General features: G+C 36.7%; 1 protein-coding gene across 2 annotated transcripts in view; it reads left to right on the forward strand.

Annotated features, from left to right (window-relative positions):
* Positions 1–18,236, forward strand: part of Gsk3b (glycogen synthase kinase 3 beta) — a 144,184-nt gene that overhangs the window by 65,877 nt on the left and 60,071 nt on the right. For both annotated transcript variants that reach the window (XM_070030136.1, XM_070030138.1), the window contains exons 3-4: positions 6,218–6,301; positions 14,740–14,850. In XM_070030136.1, coding sequence (XP_069886237.1) covers positions 6,218–6,301; positions 14,740–14,850 — 195 coding nt within the window. The remainder of the gene's footprint in view (positions 1–6,217; positions 6,302–14,739; positions 14,851–18,236) is intronic.

An 18,236-nucleotide genomic window follows, 5' to 3' on the forward strand; every position in this document is an offset into this window, starting at 1 on the left:
AAAATAAAATTAAATTTAAAAAAAATGACAAAAAAATTGTAACTATCTTCCCATAATGATTTATCTCTGGCAGTTTAATCTAATTAATGAATATTACATTATAAATAAACTTATCATTGTGGTTCCACATTAAAAAAAATTATAGGTGGGAGTCATTGGCACTAAGCGTTAATCTTCCATTTTTGTTATTGTAGTTTCAACTCTGATTAATTTTATTTATTTTAAAGTTAAACTTTATTGAAATTCCATGTAATTGTTATCTTTCCTTAATTTTTAAAATATGGTTTCCTATAATTCTTTAACTTAATTGTAGCAGCTTTGTATTCTTTGCTAAATGCAGCAGGTACCCAGTAAGCTTGTATTGACTACTTAAAACAACAACAACTTGAATACAGGGCGACTTTTTCTGTTGTTTGTATGTCTCACAATTTCAATATTTTACATAATATATAACAACTCCAGAATTTGATTTTTTTCTTAAAAAAATCATCTGAAGGTAAATGTCTTATGTTTTTGTAACTTGCTTGATTGTAATGGTAGAACTTTATTCACAGCAGTTAAAAACCCTTGAATTTGGAATTAAAATTTTAATTCCAACTTTTGTGCCTAGTTTCCTTGTGTTTTCACTTTTGTCTACATGGCTTCGTTAGATTGTGCTGAAACACAAAGTTTGTAATAGCTTCCATCCTCTTCAGGGGCTTATTCTGTATGGGAGAGAATGCATTCAAAATTCAGATAGCTTTCAAGTGCTTTGGCTTTTACTGTGTCTGAGGCTGTCTAGGGTCTTGCCTGAACATACAGCTTTCAGTCAGCCAGGGATGAGTAGGTTGCTTATTAGGCCCCTATTCTCCTTTCATTTCTAGAATCTTCCTGTTGTATTTCTGAATAGAATATTCCTGTTGTATTTCTGGATATCCTATCTGTCTTTTTTTTCTTAGCCAAGACTGAAGCCTCAGCATAGCAGAAATGTAGGGTTCTCTCCCCCACCACACACACTTTGTTTTATATTAATTCGCTGTTTTTTTTCCCTAATGTCACTAAGCATGAGGTTTTTATTTCTGTTCTATAGCCACCCTTCCTGGTAAAAACACATTTGCATTAAATGGTGGTAGAGGAATGATAGCATCCCATCTACTTGTTGATTTGCAGTTTCTCTTGATCAGTTTCCAGATCTCTGAAATAGTGTGTTTACATAATGAACTCTGGTATTATAGTTGTTTGGGGGGAATAAATTTCCTGATCTTGCCATTCCTCTGGCTGGAAATATCCTTCAAAATGTTCTATACCCACTTTAATTTAATCTCATTAGGTTTCTTTTACTGTTGTTCAATTGAAACTTAACTTTGTCTGTCTTTTGTTTTTAATCTTCTTATTCAGTCGCTCAGCACTTTGTGTTATTGAAAACTCTTGGTTTCTAAGATAACATTCTCTGTCTTTTCTGTTCCATTAACTACTCTACTCTATTCATTTTTATTTTATGATCCCCACACACAATTTCTTCCCTAAGTTACCATAAGGTCCCCACATTTAAACCATTTAAAACATTTTTATGCAGAGAAACTTCAGATTCATGTTTCTACCTCGAATCCTTACCTGGCTGCATAAGGATTTTAAATACAGCACCACCAAAAAACCATTTTTGTGTTTAAAATTTTTTTTTTATTGTTTTGGAGGTGATATAGAGTGGGATTACATTTATATATATATCAGGTAATAAGTACATTTCCTTTCCCACAGTATCATTTGTTCCTTTATTCTCTCCTATTCCCTCTCTCCCATCTTCACCCATGAGTTGCATAGTTCACTTTCATCATTGTCTTTTTCACCATTTTCCTTGGATTCTGTTCTCCTCACCTTCTTGTAGATGTGCACATGAATACATTGTATATAAAGTAAAGAATACAGAATCATCAGCAAAAGAAAAAACATATTAAGAAAAAAGTCCTTTGTTTTCCTTTCTTTGGAATTTGTTTCAAGATGCATATTATTTTATATGCAATGAAGAGGCGCTTGGGATTGCACCTTTGTGATTCAAGACTATCCTCTTTTGGTCTCACTGTATGTGAGTATCTCCAATACTGTGTAATTTGTCATATCAGTGCTTTTTAGATCCAACTTCCAATATGAGGGAGAACATGCATCTGCCTTTTGTCTCTCATCTTGGCTTACCTCACTTAATATTCTTTGTTCTAGTTTGCTCTGTATCCTTACAAATGACATTATTTTATTCTTTCTAAGGCTGTGTAAAATTCCACTGTATATAGGTACCACTTTTTTTTTTTTAAAATCTACTCATCTATTGTGGGACATCTGGGTTCTTTCCATATCTTGGCTACTGTGAATAGTGCAGCAGTGAACATGGATATGCAGGTGTCTTTATCATATCCTGGCTCATGATGCTTGGGGTAGATGCCAAGGAGAGGTATGACTGGGTCATGGGAAGGCCTATGTTTAGTTTTCTGAGGAACCTCCAGAATGCTTTCCAGAGTGGTTGTACATTCCTACCAGCACTGCAGCAGGGTTCCTTTTTTCCCATATCCCTACCAGCATTTGTTGTTGTTCAAATGAAAAATGTTGGTCAGTCTAACTGGGGTAAGATGGTAGCTCAGGATTTGCATTTCCTTTATGGCCAGAGAAGATGAGCATTTCCTCATGTGTTTCTTTGCCATTCTTAGCTCTTCTTCTTCAGAGTTTTAGGTATGATGGTGAAGTCTTTGATCCACTCTGAATTGATACTAGTGCATGGTGACAACAAGCAGGGATCCACTTTTAGTTTTCTACATGTGGCTGCCCAGTTTTCCCATCACTAAGTGTTGAAGAGGCTGTGTTTTTTCCACTGTATGTCTTTGGCTCCTTTGTCGAATATCTGATGTCTGTAAGTATGTGATTTTATTTCTGGGTCTTCTAGTCTGTTCCATTGGTCTTCAGGTCTCTTTCTGTGCCAATACCAAGCTGTTTTTGTTATTATGGCTCTGTAGTAGAGTTTGAAATCTAGTATTGTGATACCGCCTGCATTGCTTTTTTTTGCCTAAAATTGCTTTGGCCATTCTAAGTCTTTTGTTGTTCCACATGAATTTTTGGATTGTTTTGTCTATCATGGTAAACAACATCAGTGGGATTTTGATGGGGGTTGCGCTGAATTTGTATATCATTTTTGGCAGTATGGCCATTTTCACAATATTGACTCTACCTATCCATGAACATGGAAGCTCTTTCCATTTCCTGGTATCCTCTTTGATTTCTTTCTTTAGATTTTTATAGTTTTTGCTATAATACCTTTTATATCTTTGATTAGGTTAACTCCTAGTTTTGTGGGGGGGGGGTTGTTGTGTGTGTGTGTGTGTGTGTGTGTGTGTGTGTTTGTAGTTTTTTTTGAGGCTATTGCAAATGGGGTTTCCAAGATTTCCCATTCTGCTTGTACATTGTTGGCATACAGAAAGACTACTGATTTTTGTGGGTTAAATTTGTATCCTTCTTTGCCAAAGTGGATTATTAGTTCTAGAAGTTTGGGAGTGGAGTTTTTTGGGTCGTTGAGGTATAAGATGATGTCATCTGCAGATAGGGATAATTTAATTTCTTCTTTCTCTATGTGAATCCCTTTTATGTCCTTTCCTTGCCTTATTGCTTTGGCTAAGAATTCCAGAACTACATTGAAGATGAGTAGAGAGAAATGACATCGGCATCCTTGCTGTGTTGCTGACTTTAGGGGAAACACCACAGAACTCTTGATCCAATTTTAGTCTTCAGAATTACTGTCTTCAGTTTTTAGAATGCTCTTTGGAAAGGTAAACCAGTTCATATCACTCTCCTTGTCCTATTTTCCTTTGAGGGCCATGGCTTCAGCTCTAAGGAGAGAAGACTGCCTTCAAATCCCAGTACTGCTTTATAAAGCCTCAAAACCTCCATTGACTGTATATTTTGAGTGAAATTCAGTTTCTTACCATGAATAATGCGAACATTGCATCTTATTGTCCCTGCCTGCATCTCTGAATATTTTCTACTGTTCTTTCTTTACTCAGATGATGCAAACATGTTATCCTTTAGATTATTTGGTGGTTTTGTGTTTTTGTTTTTGTTTTAAAGAGGAGTACTTTTTCCCTTTTTTGGGCAATACTGAGATTTGAACCCATGACCTCACACATGCTAGATAGCCACTCTGTCAGTGAACTACACCTCAAATCCTTTTCTAGTGATTATTTTTGAGATGTTGTGCTTCCTGCCTGGGGACATACTTGGACTGTAGTCTACCTTTGTATAGGTTGCCTTTATAGCCAGGATGCCGGTGTGCATGATGACAGGTATGCACCACCACATCAGCTTCTTTCCATGAGACAGTTCTTTCAATATCTTTTCTGCCCAGGCTGGCCTCAAACTTCAGTCCTTCCATTCATAGCCTTCGAAGTAGCTAGAACTACAGGCATGAGTTGCTGGCATATGGTTTCCTTTTGGTTATTTCCAAGCCCATCTGTAAATATTTACATTTGGAGTCCCTGTAACCACAGTATTCTGCCTTCAGATCAATAGTTTTAATAGCTATGTATCATGGGAAGAGTGAGTCTTGCTTTAATAGCAGGTTTGTGGTATGTTAGTTTTTCCTGAATCTAGCCACCTAAATGTGAATTGCATAGTATAGGAGCATTTTTATGAACAGGTTGAATTTAGAATGGAAATGGAAGTTTTGAAATTAGTAGTTCTTTGTGTTTTGCTATCTGCCAAGGTCAAAAGCTAGAGTCTTACATCAGCTATCATCTTTGTTAAAATAGTTATACTGCCCTGTCACCTTACTGCTTTACTTATGTGCTTAGTAAGTAATGTCTTGATAGATTGTTATACTATAAAAGGAATGTACAATATCACATTATACATAGACCAGAAGGTCAGTTTAAGGAGTATTTAATTTTTTTTTTTTCCTGTCTCTGTGGCCCTTAGACATACCTACACTCTTTTTTGGTCTCTTTTCCGACCATAACACTACGAATCTTCCTGATTTTCAAGCATATATTTTGTACTTTGTAGCTCTCTGAATTACATTGATTTAAAATACCTTATATTTTCCTATTTCTGATTACTTCTATTGTATTGGGAGCTAGAAGATGGGGGAGATGGCAAAAATAGTGGCAGGCTTAAATATGGTCTAACTAAACTTTTACATGTATAAAATAGAATAATGTAATTGTTAAATTTATGAAGTAGGGAGGGAGAATGATAGAGCTAATTCATTGAGATACATTGTATGTATGCAATATCAAAAGGAATTGCCCCCTACTATAAAATTAATATATTTAGTTGAATTATATTGCTATTTAGTGTTTGTTTTTTAGAAAGAGTGAGCATACATTTGTATCTTCCCAAACTATGGCCTTTCAGTTGCTAGTATGCTGTATTTTACCTCTTTCTAAAACTAAACTGAGCTCTTTCCATGTTTATACCTTTTCAATTGTTTATATCTCAGATAAACATAAACAATAAATATATTTGCCAAAAATTTTGCACTAGTAACAATTTCAAGTACTTCTTACAAACCGTAGACCATGTTCCATACCCTATTTGCAGTCAGTAGACTAACATTTTTGCAAAATACAATACAAATGAGTTACTGAAAGCTTTTTTGAAGGGGTCGGGGTTGTGGTATTAGAGTTTGAATTCACATTCTTGAGCTCCTTAGCTAGCTTGCTCAGCTGGCTTGAGCCATGCCTCTTTTTGCTGGTTTAGAAATGAAGTTGATTGAAAGCTTAGACAGGCCTCCAGATCTCAGCCTCCTCAGTTGTTAGGATTACAGACAAGAGCCACCAGTGGCAGTCCCTCAAAAGAAAACATTAAAAAAAAATAGGTTCCAATTCTTAGAATCAGATTTATAGATATAACATTATTCTCAAATTGCTATAAAAATTCTAAAAACTTAATTTCTACATTTATATTCTTGCTGAGAGTAGTTCATTGACTTCTAGCAAATACTTTGTACAACAATACTAATCCACAGATTGCTTTTTTGAGACAGGATGTTGTTGTGTACCTCAGACTGACCTTGAACTTGTAGTCCTCCTGCCTGAGCCTCCCCTGCCCAGAGTTTACAGTTGGGGGCCATCATACCTGGCTCACTATGTTGCATATTTGTAGTCAGATGTTTGTAATGTTTGGTGTTATCTCAGAAGCATCTAAGTCATAATAAAGAGTTTGTAAAATATTTTAAGAATATTTTCCTATGTTTCCCTTTCAGAATCGAGAGCTCCAAATCATGAGAAAGCTAGATCACTGTAACATAGTCCGATTGCGTTATTTCTTCTACTCAAGTGGTGAGAAGGTAGGTCTGACAAAACTATTCACTAAATACTGTGATAAACACTTTTCTAAATAACCTTTCCCTGCCCTCCATCTCCATAAAATAGTTTGTGTAATGGAATGGAACAATGCAAAGCACAGGCCACAGTGGCTCTGAACCTGAATATGCTCATTGAAACTATTAGTTGTATCAAGAAAATATGAATGCGAAATAAAAGAAGATGTACTTTTAAAAATTGTCTCAGCCAGGCAGTATGGTATTGGCTTTTAATCTCAGTACTTGAGAGAGATTGAGGCAGGAGAATATTTAGGCAAGCCCGGCTGCATAACAAGTCTGTCTTTAGGAGAAAAGAGAGGGGGTGAAAAGAGGATAATTAGAGAGGAAGGAAGGAGGGGGGGAGGAAAGCATTTTCTCTTTTTTTAACACCTACCTTTAGTTTTCAAGCAAATTAATATTTTTCATTAATATTTTTGTGTCCTTTATGTATTTATGAAACCCTCTGATAAATTCTTTTGGAGGGAGGAAAGTTGAATCATTTTGTTAAGTGGAACGACTACAGAGAAGAAAGAAGGAAGAGGACTGGTTGGACTAGATTGAGTTAAATATTATGAGGTAGTTTAACCAATCCATAGCCAGGGAAGAAGCTGAAAAGGGTATATTACAGAGCTCATCATATGTAGTGACTATTTCTGATCACATTTAATTCTACAAAAGTAAGGGATGTCTGTGACCATGCTGTGAATCCTTTACCCATTTTCTTTTCTCTTCAGAGGGACAGTAACTAATGTCATTATATACATTGAAGCTGGAAGCAAAGAAAACTAGTTTCTCCTGTCCACCATTTTTATCTTTCTGTCTATCACTTTACCTTCTGCCAGATTTCAGTCTGTCACTTTCCCCCCTTCCCACCCATCTTACTGGTTTAAGGTGGAAGGTAGAGAAATAACAATTAAATCACTTGATTTGTGCATGACTACGGAAAAATTAAGCCTTTGAATAAATTCACTTGACATTTTGGAGTTCACATTTCACACATATAGTTAGTATCTAATTGGTCTTAGATCCATCGTGCCTATTGATTTGTAGCTCATTGTTCTTTTGACTGCAAATAATTTTTCTAATGTCACAGGTTTTTTGGTTTTTGGTTTTTTGTCGGTTGGGGGGCTTGAACTCTGGGCTTGGGCGCTATCCCTCAGCTCTTCAGCTTAAGGCTGAGCTGAAGCACCACTTCCGGTTTCCTAGTGGTTTATTGGAGATAGGAATCTCACAGACTTTCCTGCCGGGCTGGCTCTGAACTGCAATCCTCAAATCTCAGCCTCCTGAGTAGCTTGGATTACAGGCATGAGCCACCGGCCCGGCACAGGTTGATTTTTTAAAATTAGCTTATATTAGTTACATAGGAGAGAATGTCATTGTTACATCTCCACACATATTTACACTGTTTTCCAGTCAATCCCACCCCTAATCACAGTCTTTCTCCTTTCCTCTAAAAAACTATCATCCCCAATAGGGTTTCATTGTTTTGTTTTAATAATTTTGCAAATCTTCTATAGTATTCAACCAGATTTGCTAGTTTGCCTTAAACTTATTTACATTTCTTTAAGAATCCCTCCCTTTGAAACAAAGCCTATGACAGTAAATCTACGTAAGTCATACAATGTAATGATATCCCTGTCTACAGCATGTCATAGCTAATTCATTTTAACCATAATTTACAAATTGATCCTTTATTGGTATTTGCTTCTCAGTTCCTTTTTTAAAAAACAAATGTAAACGATATTTCACCTTTTATCAGCCCTCATAAATATTATGAGTTCTTTTTTTCATGCTCCTTTTCCCCCTCTTAACCTAGCAAACTTTTTGTTCCTGTCTTTAATCTTATGTGTTTTGATGGCCTCCTTACAAAGCTTCTAAACATTTCCTCATATATATATATATATATATATATGTGCACACATACATACATACATACATAAAATTCCTAGAATACCAGACACTAATTCTTTACAACTATTCGATTTAATTTAACTTTTCTGAAGTTAAAGATTAGAGAATAAGGATTATTAGACCTTTGAATTCAGTGGTTTACCTGTCTAGTTGTAGCTAGTGGGAAGCCTCCATCAGTCAGCCTGATTTAACCCTGATTTAACCCTGCCTTATTGGTGGCAGTTGACTGGCTATTATCTTGAGAGTACCTGAGAAGAAGAGTTCCTTCCTGGGGCTGGGATGTAGCTCAGTGGCAAAGCGCTTGCCTAGCAAGTGCAACGTCCTGGGTTCAATCCCCAGTACCAAAAAAAAAAAAAAGAGTTCCATCCTGCTGCTGCTCACAGCTTCCTATGTATCATAAATATATGCAGAGAAATTATTAACCAAAGTTAGTAAGAAGGATAGTGAAACTCACTGTTAGCAAAAGAAACACACTTTCAAATATTTTATATATCTCAGAACTATTTTTTGAGCATTGTAATTTTGTTCAAGTTAAAGATAAAGACACATTTGTTTGGGGTAGCTCCATGAAAAATTACAGGAAGAGATGGGGAAGAAGGGAGGTAGTGGTCCTTTGTCCCCAAACAAGAAAATTGTCTAAAGATACACATAACTATACAGGTTCAACACTCCAAATCTTCCAGCTACTTAAAGGATCACTTCAGTGACCCTAAAAATGATCTCCATTTCTTGAGTTGTTCTGATAGGACTAATATACACTTAAGAAACTAAGTTAATTCTACCATAGGAGAGCGTGAGTTCTGTTCTCGAGATGAACACTCTGATTTTCTTAGGAGAGGATTCTGTTGCTGCTTAAATAAGGACCTTAGCACCTCTGGCATTTGTACTTACATCTAAATGTGGTAGTCCTGTTGTGGTAGGCATTTTTCTCGCAGAAGCTTTGTGTATTTGTGTATGTCTAAGAGGAGTTTTAAATACTGATCAGGTATTTTGTAGGATGTTCATTTGTAGTTATAGGTTTTTGGGAAGAACACCAAATGGATGGTGTCCTTCTTACCATATTCTATCGTGGTATATACTGTTAGCATGATATATGACTGCTATTACTGACTTCCCTTACCAGTCTGCCATAGTGAATTTGAGCTTTCTCAAATTGAGCTTGCTACCCCCCATCTTCCACTTTCTATACTACTTGCAGTCACTGTAGATCACTGTAAGAAGAAGTAGCTATGTTCTTATACTCTTTTTTTCTAACACTAGAATAGCAACATAAATTGTTGATGTCTTTTGTCTTATTTTGGTTTGTTTTGCATGCCAGACTTATCTCATATTTCCCATTTATGTGTAAGTTTTAAATTACATTATTATTGTCATTTTTTTGAGACAGGTTCTTGCTATGTGTGACCCAAGCCAATCTCAAACTCACTTTATAGCCAAGTCTTGCCTAGAACTCACATTCTCCTGGCTCAGCTTCTCACATCCAGTTTTGTCCTATTTATTAATGTGGTTAGTCACTTGTTTACATTTGTGGACTCATGTATATGCATTTTATTGCTAAAAATTTCTCTTTATAACTGTAAGCCATTTTATTTCCTTGATCTCAGAAGTCATCTGGGGATAAAGACATCATATTATTATCTATTTTACAAAGGTAGTACTGAGTTGTTGATGGCTGGGTTCAAAAGTTTGTTCTTTAGAGCAGGGTGCCAATGGCCCATACCTATAATCCTAACTACTCAGGAGGCTGAGATGTAAGAATTTGTAGTTTCTAGCCAGCCTGGGCAGATATGTAAAAGACATTCCTATTAACCAGCAGAAAGTCAGAAGTGGAAGCATAGTTCAACATCAGCTGTAAATAGAAAAGCCAAGCAAGAGATCAGGAGGCTGTGAGAACCCCAGTAACTGTCTCTGTCTCTGTCTCTAGACAGTCTCTGTCTCTGTCTGTCTCCCCCCTCCCTCCTCCCCACATTCTTTTTTTCTTACAATGTCTGTGTATGGCTTTAATGTGGCATTCATATGATGATCAGGCATCAATGATCAGAATATAATCATAAAAGTGGTAACAAGCCTGGTGCCAGTGGTGTACACTTAGCTACTCAAGAGGCTGAGATCTGAGGATTGCAGTTCAAAGCCAGCCTGGGCAGAAAAGTCCATGAGACACTTATGTCCAGTTAAGCAACAAAAAAGCCAGAAGCGGAAGTGGGGCTGAAGTGGTAGTGTCATCTTTGAGCAACAAAGCTAAGGGACAGTTTCCAAGCTCTTGAATACAAGTCCTAGTACTTCTATACGTTCCCCCCCAACCCCTCCCCCCCCCCCAAAAAAAAAAGATATCAGTGGCTCACACCTGTAATACTAGCTACACAGGAGGCTGAGATCTGGATGATCAGGATATTTCTTCAAAGCCAGCCAAGACAAAAAGATCAAGAGACTCCATCTCTAAAATAACTAGCAGAAAGTTGGGCTGAAGGCATGGTTCGAGTGGTAGGATGCCATGTCAGCCCTGATTCAAATCCCTGTGTTCTTGGGGGGAAAAAAGTGATAACAAGGAAAACTAGGCCATCGTACAGAATCTTTACTAAATTATGTGTCACGTAATTTTTTGTGGAACTTTCTGTATCGATCTATGCTTTATATTTGTTTCAAAGGATGCTTCAGTGACTCCATGGCCTATTTTGGAAGCCTGGTAACATTTCTTTGAAGTTAGAATTTAGTCATTTTGCTAGTGAAGTAAGTATTTTCAACCTCTGCATTTGAAATCATGTTCTTCATAGATTATATTTTTCTTTAAAATTTTCATGGGTTACATTTTTCAAAAATTATTATGGAGGTGATATACAGAGGGGTTACAGTTACATAAGTCAGGTAAAGAGTACACTTCTTTTTGGACAGTGTCACCTCTTCCTTCACTGGATTGTATTTCTTTTTTCTTTTTCTTTTTTTTTGGGGGGGGCGGGGGGTCCAGTTGTGGGCCTGTACTCTGGGCCTGCATGCTGTCCCTCAGCTCTTCAGCTCAAGGCTGGCGCTCTACCACTTGAGCCACAGCACCACTTCTGGCTTTTTTTTTCTGCTTATGTGGTGCTGAGGAATTGAACCCAGGGCCTCATGCATGCAAGGCAAGCTCTCTACCACTGAGCCACCTTCCCAGCCCCACTGGGTTGTATTTCTATATTTACAACTAATCCGTGAGTCTTTTGAAATTCACTTTAGTATTCTAAGAGAGATTATACCAAAATAATATCAGACCTCAGATGGGTCAGAAAATTACAGATGCTATAAATGATGAGGCCTGGTCCTCTTTCTTTTTTTTTCTTCCTAAAATAAACTTATTTTATTTTAGTTTTATTTTATTGTCAAGTTGATATACATAACTTAGTTATGTAAGTAAGGTAGTGAATACATTTCTTTTTTTTATACATACATTCTTATAACAGGTCTAACTAAATTGAGTTATATAGTTTCTAGTGTAATCAGAAAATGATTAAGCAATATGTTAATGAAAATTGAAAACTGTTAGGAGTTGTTTAATTTTTTTTCCTTTCTGCTACCGTGAATTAATTATCGATTTGTATAGAAAGATTAAAGATGAGATTAACAAGAAACTTGATTAAAAATGGACAAAAGTTCTGAATAGACATGTTCTCCATAAAGCCCTGAAAATCGCCAGTGGGTTTGCAAAGTTCTGTTTAATACAACTTCTATGCTAGATTAATGCTTTGTGAGCAGAAGTCATTAGAGAAATGTAATTAAAAATTACTATGATACTACTTCATAACTATTACAACTCTTACCAAAAAAAATCAAAAGAAACCAGGTGTGGTGGTAACGGCTTGTAACTCCAAGCATTTAGGAGTTTGAATTTAAGTCTAAGGCCAGTCTGGGGGTACTGCAGATAGTAAAAACCTGCCCTTCATTACTTTTTTTAAAACATATTTTTATTGTGAAAATACTGTACAGAGGGGTTACAATTACGTGGGTAAGATAATGAGCATATTTCTTATCAAGCATTGTAGCCTCCTGCTTTGTTTCCCCTTCCCGTCCCTTCGTATCCTCCCCTCTCCCCCCCCCCCAATCCTCCCCCACCTAAGTTGTAAAGTTCGTTTTTTGGTGAGTACATTTCTTATTCAACTTGTTACTCCTCCCTCATTTTTCTCCCTTTTCCCCTCCCCTCCTCTTCTTTGTTCTTGAAATATCAGTGTCCCTCGCCTCCTGAATGATGTTTGCAGGAAAATGTTACTGATTTCTTTCTATAAAATGTTTCCAGGGATTGAACATTGTCCTCTCCCCTCATAGATTATTCCTGTGACTGCTCAATTTGCATTAAAGTATTTATAAATTTAATAAAAATGTTTACTTAAGATCATATTTCTCATGGTAAATTAGAGCATTGAATCTATAGCAGATACACTAGTCTGTTTTGCCAATATTATGAATAAAACACGCTGCCTAAATAGGCGATCATCTGTACTTCTATGTGGTCAGAACTGAACAAAGAAGTAGAATTGCCTTTATTGAGCTATACACAGTTCTCCTGGTATATAATACTCTTTGCATTAGTATCTCAAGTTGATTGTTCCTTGAGCCTTCTGGTTCAACATCTAAGATTAAGATGTCTTTCTAGTCATAGCAAAAGATAGCAAGACAGGATTTTTTTTTTAGCAAGCACAGATTCACCTTGAGACATGAGGCAGTCTATAGGTTTTTATTATCCAACAGGGTAGGATGTATAATGTCTAACAGTTCAAACTTGGGACTTTCTTGTGGCCCTCCCCAAGAAGTTTAGTAATTGCAATGATTACCTGTTTGTGGGAAGTAGTTATATGCCTCATATGAGAAGATGCTGGCTAGATGCTGCGCATTTGATTTTTTTTTTTTTTTTTTTTTTTTTTACCATTCTGGTTTAGTACCATTAGTTAAAAGTCAGACATGTAGTGGTCATTGTGTACCTCCAGGCACCTTGATGAGGGAAGTGTGCTGGTAAGGAATCTTAACTGCTCATTCAATGTTTTGGTCTCTCAGCTGGTTGATTCCACCTCCACCTCTACTAAGAGGGAATGGAATCCATAGCCAGGGGCATTTCAACTGCATTATTTACATCTACCATTTAATTTCCAGTGAATCACTGTCATTTGATCTTGCTACTGATATTTTGACTTTAATTATTAGGCTTTATATTTAGCTTTGTTAAATTTCATACAACAGATTTGTTCTGTCATTTTAGCCTAACTAGAGCCCTTGAAGGTTTTTAAAGTTTGTTTTTTTGGTGGGAGGGGAGTCTCTTTTGTAATTTGTTTTGTTTTGTTTTTACAGAACTAGGGGGTTGAACATGGGGCCACGTGCTTGCTAGGTAGGCACTCATCACTTGAGTCACTTCCATAGGCTACCCCCATCTTTTTTTTTTGTTTTTTTTTTTTTTTTTGGTCAGTTGTAGGGCTTGAGCTAGGGCCTGGCTGCTGTCCCTGAGATCTTTTTGCTCTCTACCACTCTGAGCCACAGCTCCTTTTCTGTTTTCCTAGTGGTTTTTTTTTTTTTGTTTTTTTTTTTTTTTTGAGATAATAGTCTCACAGACTTTTCCTGTCTGGGCTTGCTTGCTTTGAACCATGATTCCCAGATCTCAGCCTCCTGAGCCATCAGTGCCTGCCCTCCAGCCCCTTTTGTACTGGTTATTTTCAAGGTAGATTGGGTTCTCTGGTTTGTGATCCTACTTGTGTTGACGAAGATGACAGATGTCTGCCATTGGGCCCAGCCATTTTGCATCCCACACAGACGAGACAAGGGACATGTACCACTACACTGAGCCATTGGTTAAAATGGTCTTGGAGTCTTCTTTTTGCCTAGGCTAGCCTATAACCTTAGCACCCCAATATCTACACTTCCTAACCTCCCCCCCCCAAATAACTAGGATTATAGCTTTGAGCCACAATACCAGGCTTATTCTGATTTTAAGAATGCTTTTAGATAGCTATGTGCATGGGTTAGGATCTCATCCATTCCTTCCTTGGTATTCTATTCCTCCCTTAAAGAATGAGAATGTTTACCCTATGCCTATCCCACTGTTGTATACTAAGCATATGTAGCTTGGCATTTTTATTTTACAGAGGGGGAAGGTTTATCTGGATCTCAGGATATTTTAGAGCTGGATTTTTGAGCAATGCTTGAATGGTTTATTAGAATTATGAGACCTTATACACTGAGAAATAGTTTTCATTTGAAAAAAATTAGCTTCAACTTCTGTATAAATGACCCAACACCTCAGAATCACAATTCCTTGCATTCTACTTCTACAGGTTGAATAATTCTTATCTCTTTATATGAAATGCTTGAGACCAATTCTTAAATTTGCTTATATAGAATGAAGTATTCTGAGAATGGTGTTCAAGTCTCAGCATGAAATACATTCATATACAACTGATATGTGTGATATGCTCATAAGCAACTTAATATAATTTTACTCCCATTTGAACACTTAAACTAACTTCTAATCTGTTTTTTTGTTTTATAATAAATTCTTTCAGAAGGATGAAGTCTACCTTAACTTGGTGCTGGACTATGTTCCGGAAACAGTATACAGAGTTGCTAGACACTATAGTCGAGCCAAACAGACACTCCCTGTGATCTATGTCAAGGTATGTAAAAGTAACAATTTCTTATTTTATTGTGAGCCAGGCAGGGATAATACTGGGTATGTTTTAATTAATTACTGCTTTAAATACAAGGGGGGAAATTGCAAAGAAAGAATTTGTAGAGTTCCTTATTCATGTACAATTTTAAAACAAAATTTTAAAAAAGTTTTTTTTAACTTTTATGCAGTGGGGATGCTAGTTGTCCACTTTGAACTTGGTGTTGTGCTTGCTGAACAGATATTCTACCGCTTGAGCTATGCCCCCAGCACTAATTTTTTTTTTTTTGCTTTAGTTAATTTTTGGTTTGGATCCTGTGGGATTTTTTTTTTTTTTTTTTTTTTTTTTTTAAAGCGTAGGCAGATCTTGGACCACAATCCTACTGTCAACTTATTTGTTGAGATGGGAGTTTTGCTAACTTTTATCCTGGCGTAGCCTTGATCTTCAGTTCTCCCAATCTAGGATTACAAGTGTGTATAACCCTAGCTAGCCAAGAAGTCTTCACTTTTTAAACTTTTATGACTGATAAAGTACACTGATTTTTTTTTTAATGGAAATTACAGATTTTAATTCTGATAGCCATTGTCATTTTGTATTAATGTCTAATGTCTTTATTATGCCTCAGACCAAAACAAGAGCATTATGATATAAACTTGTATACTTAGAATTATATAATTATAAGTATAAACAAGTTCAGTGTTTATTGACATTTATAGATACATTTATTGCAACTGTATCAGAAGTATAAATGTTTAGCGACTTTTTCCTCCATATTCTCAAAAGTGGAAGAACATTGGAGGTTTAACTGGTGGAGCACTTGCCTATAGCTCAAGATCCTGTATTTAAAAGCCCTAGAGAAACATGTGAGGCATAAAAAGGGGGAAGGAAAAGAACTGGGTGGGGGAGGGCATTAGGGAAGAGTTGGAGGGAGGCAGAGGGAAGGGGAAAGAAATATTTTCATTAAATATAAAATGGACATATACTTTTAAAAACTAGCAGTAATATTCTTGTGTTTTATGTTAAGAATTGAATTTTCTTCATTGTTACATTTTTTCTCTTTCTTTTATTTAGAAGTACTGGGGTTTGGGTCTGGGAATGTGGTTTAGTGGTAGAGCGCTTGCTTTGTATGCATGAAGCCCAGGGTTTGATTCCACATAAATAGAAAAAGCCAGAAGTGGTGCTGTGGCTCAAGTGGTAGAGTGCTAACCTTGAGCCAAAGAAGCTCTGGGACAGTGCCCAGGCTCTAAGTTCAAACCCCAGAACTGGCCAAAAAAAGTGCTGGGGTTTGAAATTGGGGCTTTGCATTTCCTAGGCTGGTGGTCTACCACTTGAGTCACACCTCCAGCCCTGTTTTTGTCCTAGTTGTGTTTGAGGTAGGGTCTTGCTTTCTTGTGGCACATGCCTGAGCCATTATGTGCCTACTTTAGGCTTCCTGTCAGCAAAATGATGGTATATACCACTGCATCTTTCAAACTTTTTTGCCCTGACTGGATTGCCCTCTCAACCTCGGCTTCTCAAGTAGCTAGGGTTACAGGTAGGAGCTACTGGCACCTGGCTAATTATTAACAGTTTTAGACTTGAGGAACATTAATAATAGAATTTCTTTTAATACTTTTGGTAGCTAGTTCAGTTTGTGCAAGGAGTTCAGGAGTCCTATTGAACTGAACTAGAATTTAAAAACTGATTTCAGTATAATTTGACTTAGGTTTATCAAAATTTGTTTTAGGTTATAATTAAATTGATGGTAGTAGGAATTAAAAGACATACAGATTTTCTCATAGATTTGTTTTCTTCTCATTTTAGAGCAGCAAATCCTATTTTCTTACTAACGCATAGTGTATCTTTTTGACCTCCCTAAATCTAAGGTAATCAGTCTTTGAAGATCTTAGTTTAGAGTAATGATAATTTGTACCTTCCTGACAGTGCAGAATGTTGATAGATATATGAATCACAAGAAACACTAGATTTGGTTTCTAAAGATCCAGTTCTGAAGCCCAACATGCTGTTGGTACTTTTACATAAGTCATTCATTGTCTTCCACATTTGTAAAACTATTTCTTTCCTCCCCATGATATAGCTTTGTTGGGGTGCAAAATGAGTCTAAGATAAGAGAAAACATTGTGGGGGCTGTAAGTAGAAGTCATAGAAGGCCTTAACATGACCAGAAATGGCATATTAAGGACATTCAGCCAGGTGTGCATAGTATTAAGACTAGTTTTTGTTTCAGATCTTTAATTCAGCAACTAAGTACAAACTATTACATAGTAATCTAATATTTAGCAACGGGTTTCATTATTCCTTCTGTAGGCAAAAAACAACTGCATAAGTTAACAGTAAATAAGGTAAAACATTATAAAAGTGGTTCAGAAGCTAGGAATGTCAGGTAGTGGGGCTTGAACTTAGGTTCTGAGAACTGTTCCTCACCTTCTTTGCTCAAGGCTGGTGCTCTATCACTTTAGCCATAGCTCCGTGTGTGTGTGTGTGTGTGTGTGTGTGTGTGTGTGTGTGTGTGTGTGTGTGTGTGTGTGTGTGTGTGTGTGTGTGTGTGTGTGTGTGTGTGTGTGTGTGTGTGTGTGTGTGTGTGGTGTTAATTGGAGATAAGAGTATCATGGACTTTCCTGCCTGGGCTTCAAACTGAGATGTTCAGATTTCCTCTCCTGAGTAGATAGGATTACAGGTGTGAGCCATGAGTGCCCGGTAAATATCCTATTTATATTTCCCATGTTTCACAATTTTATGTTTTGTTTCACAAAACACTAGCCTCATTATACTTGATAACTTAGAACTGTGTTCAAACTGTTCATTCAAAAATTATATATTTGAATTGGTATCCAGTTAAGGCCTATCTATTATGTACCTTTAATATTTCTTTAAATCTGTAGGTTCTTATCTTCTCACACGTTGTGGTTTAAAGAAACCAGGAGATGCTGGATGCTGGTGGCTCACACCTGTTATCCTAGCAATTTAGGAAGCTGAGATCCGAGGATTATAGTTTGAAGCCAGCCTGTGCAGGAAAGTTCATGAGACTCTTTATGTTTAATTAATCACCAAAAAGCTGGAAGTGGGGCTGTGTGTGGCTCAAGTGGTAAGCACTAGCTTTGAGCATAAAAGCTCAGGGACAGCACCCAGGACATGAGTTCAAGTCCCAGGAGCAGCACAAAAAGAAATGAAACAAGTTAGGTCTCTGTTTAATTGATTGGATTTCTATAGTATAAGAGAACCCGAGAATATTGTCAGGACAAAAAGCAAGAAAACTATCAAATGATATCAAGAATCATGCCAAACACTTAAAACATACAAATAAGAAATTACTTTCCAGGCCACTTAACCTATGAAGTATTCTATGGAGCTAACTAATTAAAAGTTTTGATAAGTGAAAGGTAGGAATCAAA

Source organism: Dipodomys merriami, unplaced genomic scaffold, assembly GCF_024711535.1.
Source record: "Dipodomys merriami isolate MVZ:Mamm:240054 unplaced genomic scaffold, mDipMer1.0.p SCAF_2, whole genome shotgun sequence".
Classification (NCBI taxonomy): domain Eukaryota; kingdom Metazoa; phylum Chordata; class Mammalia; order Rodentia; family Heteromyidae; genus Dipodomys; species Dipodomys merriami.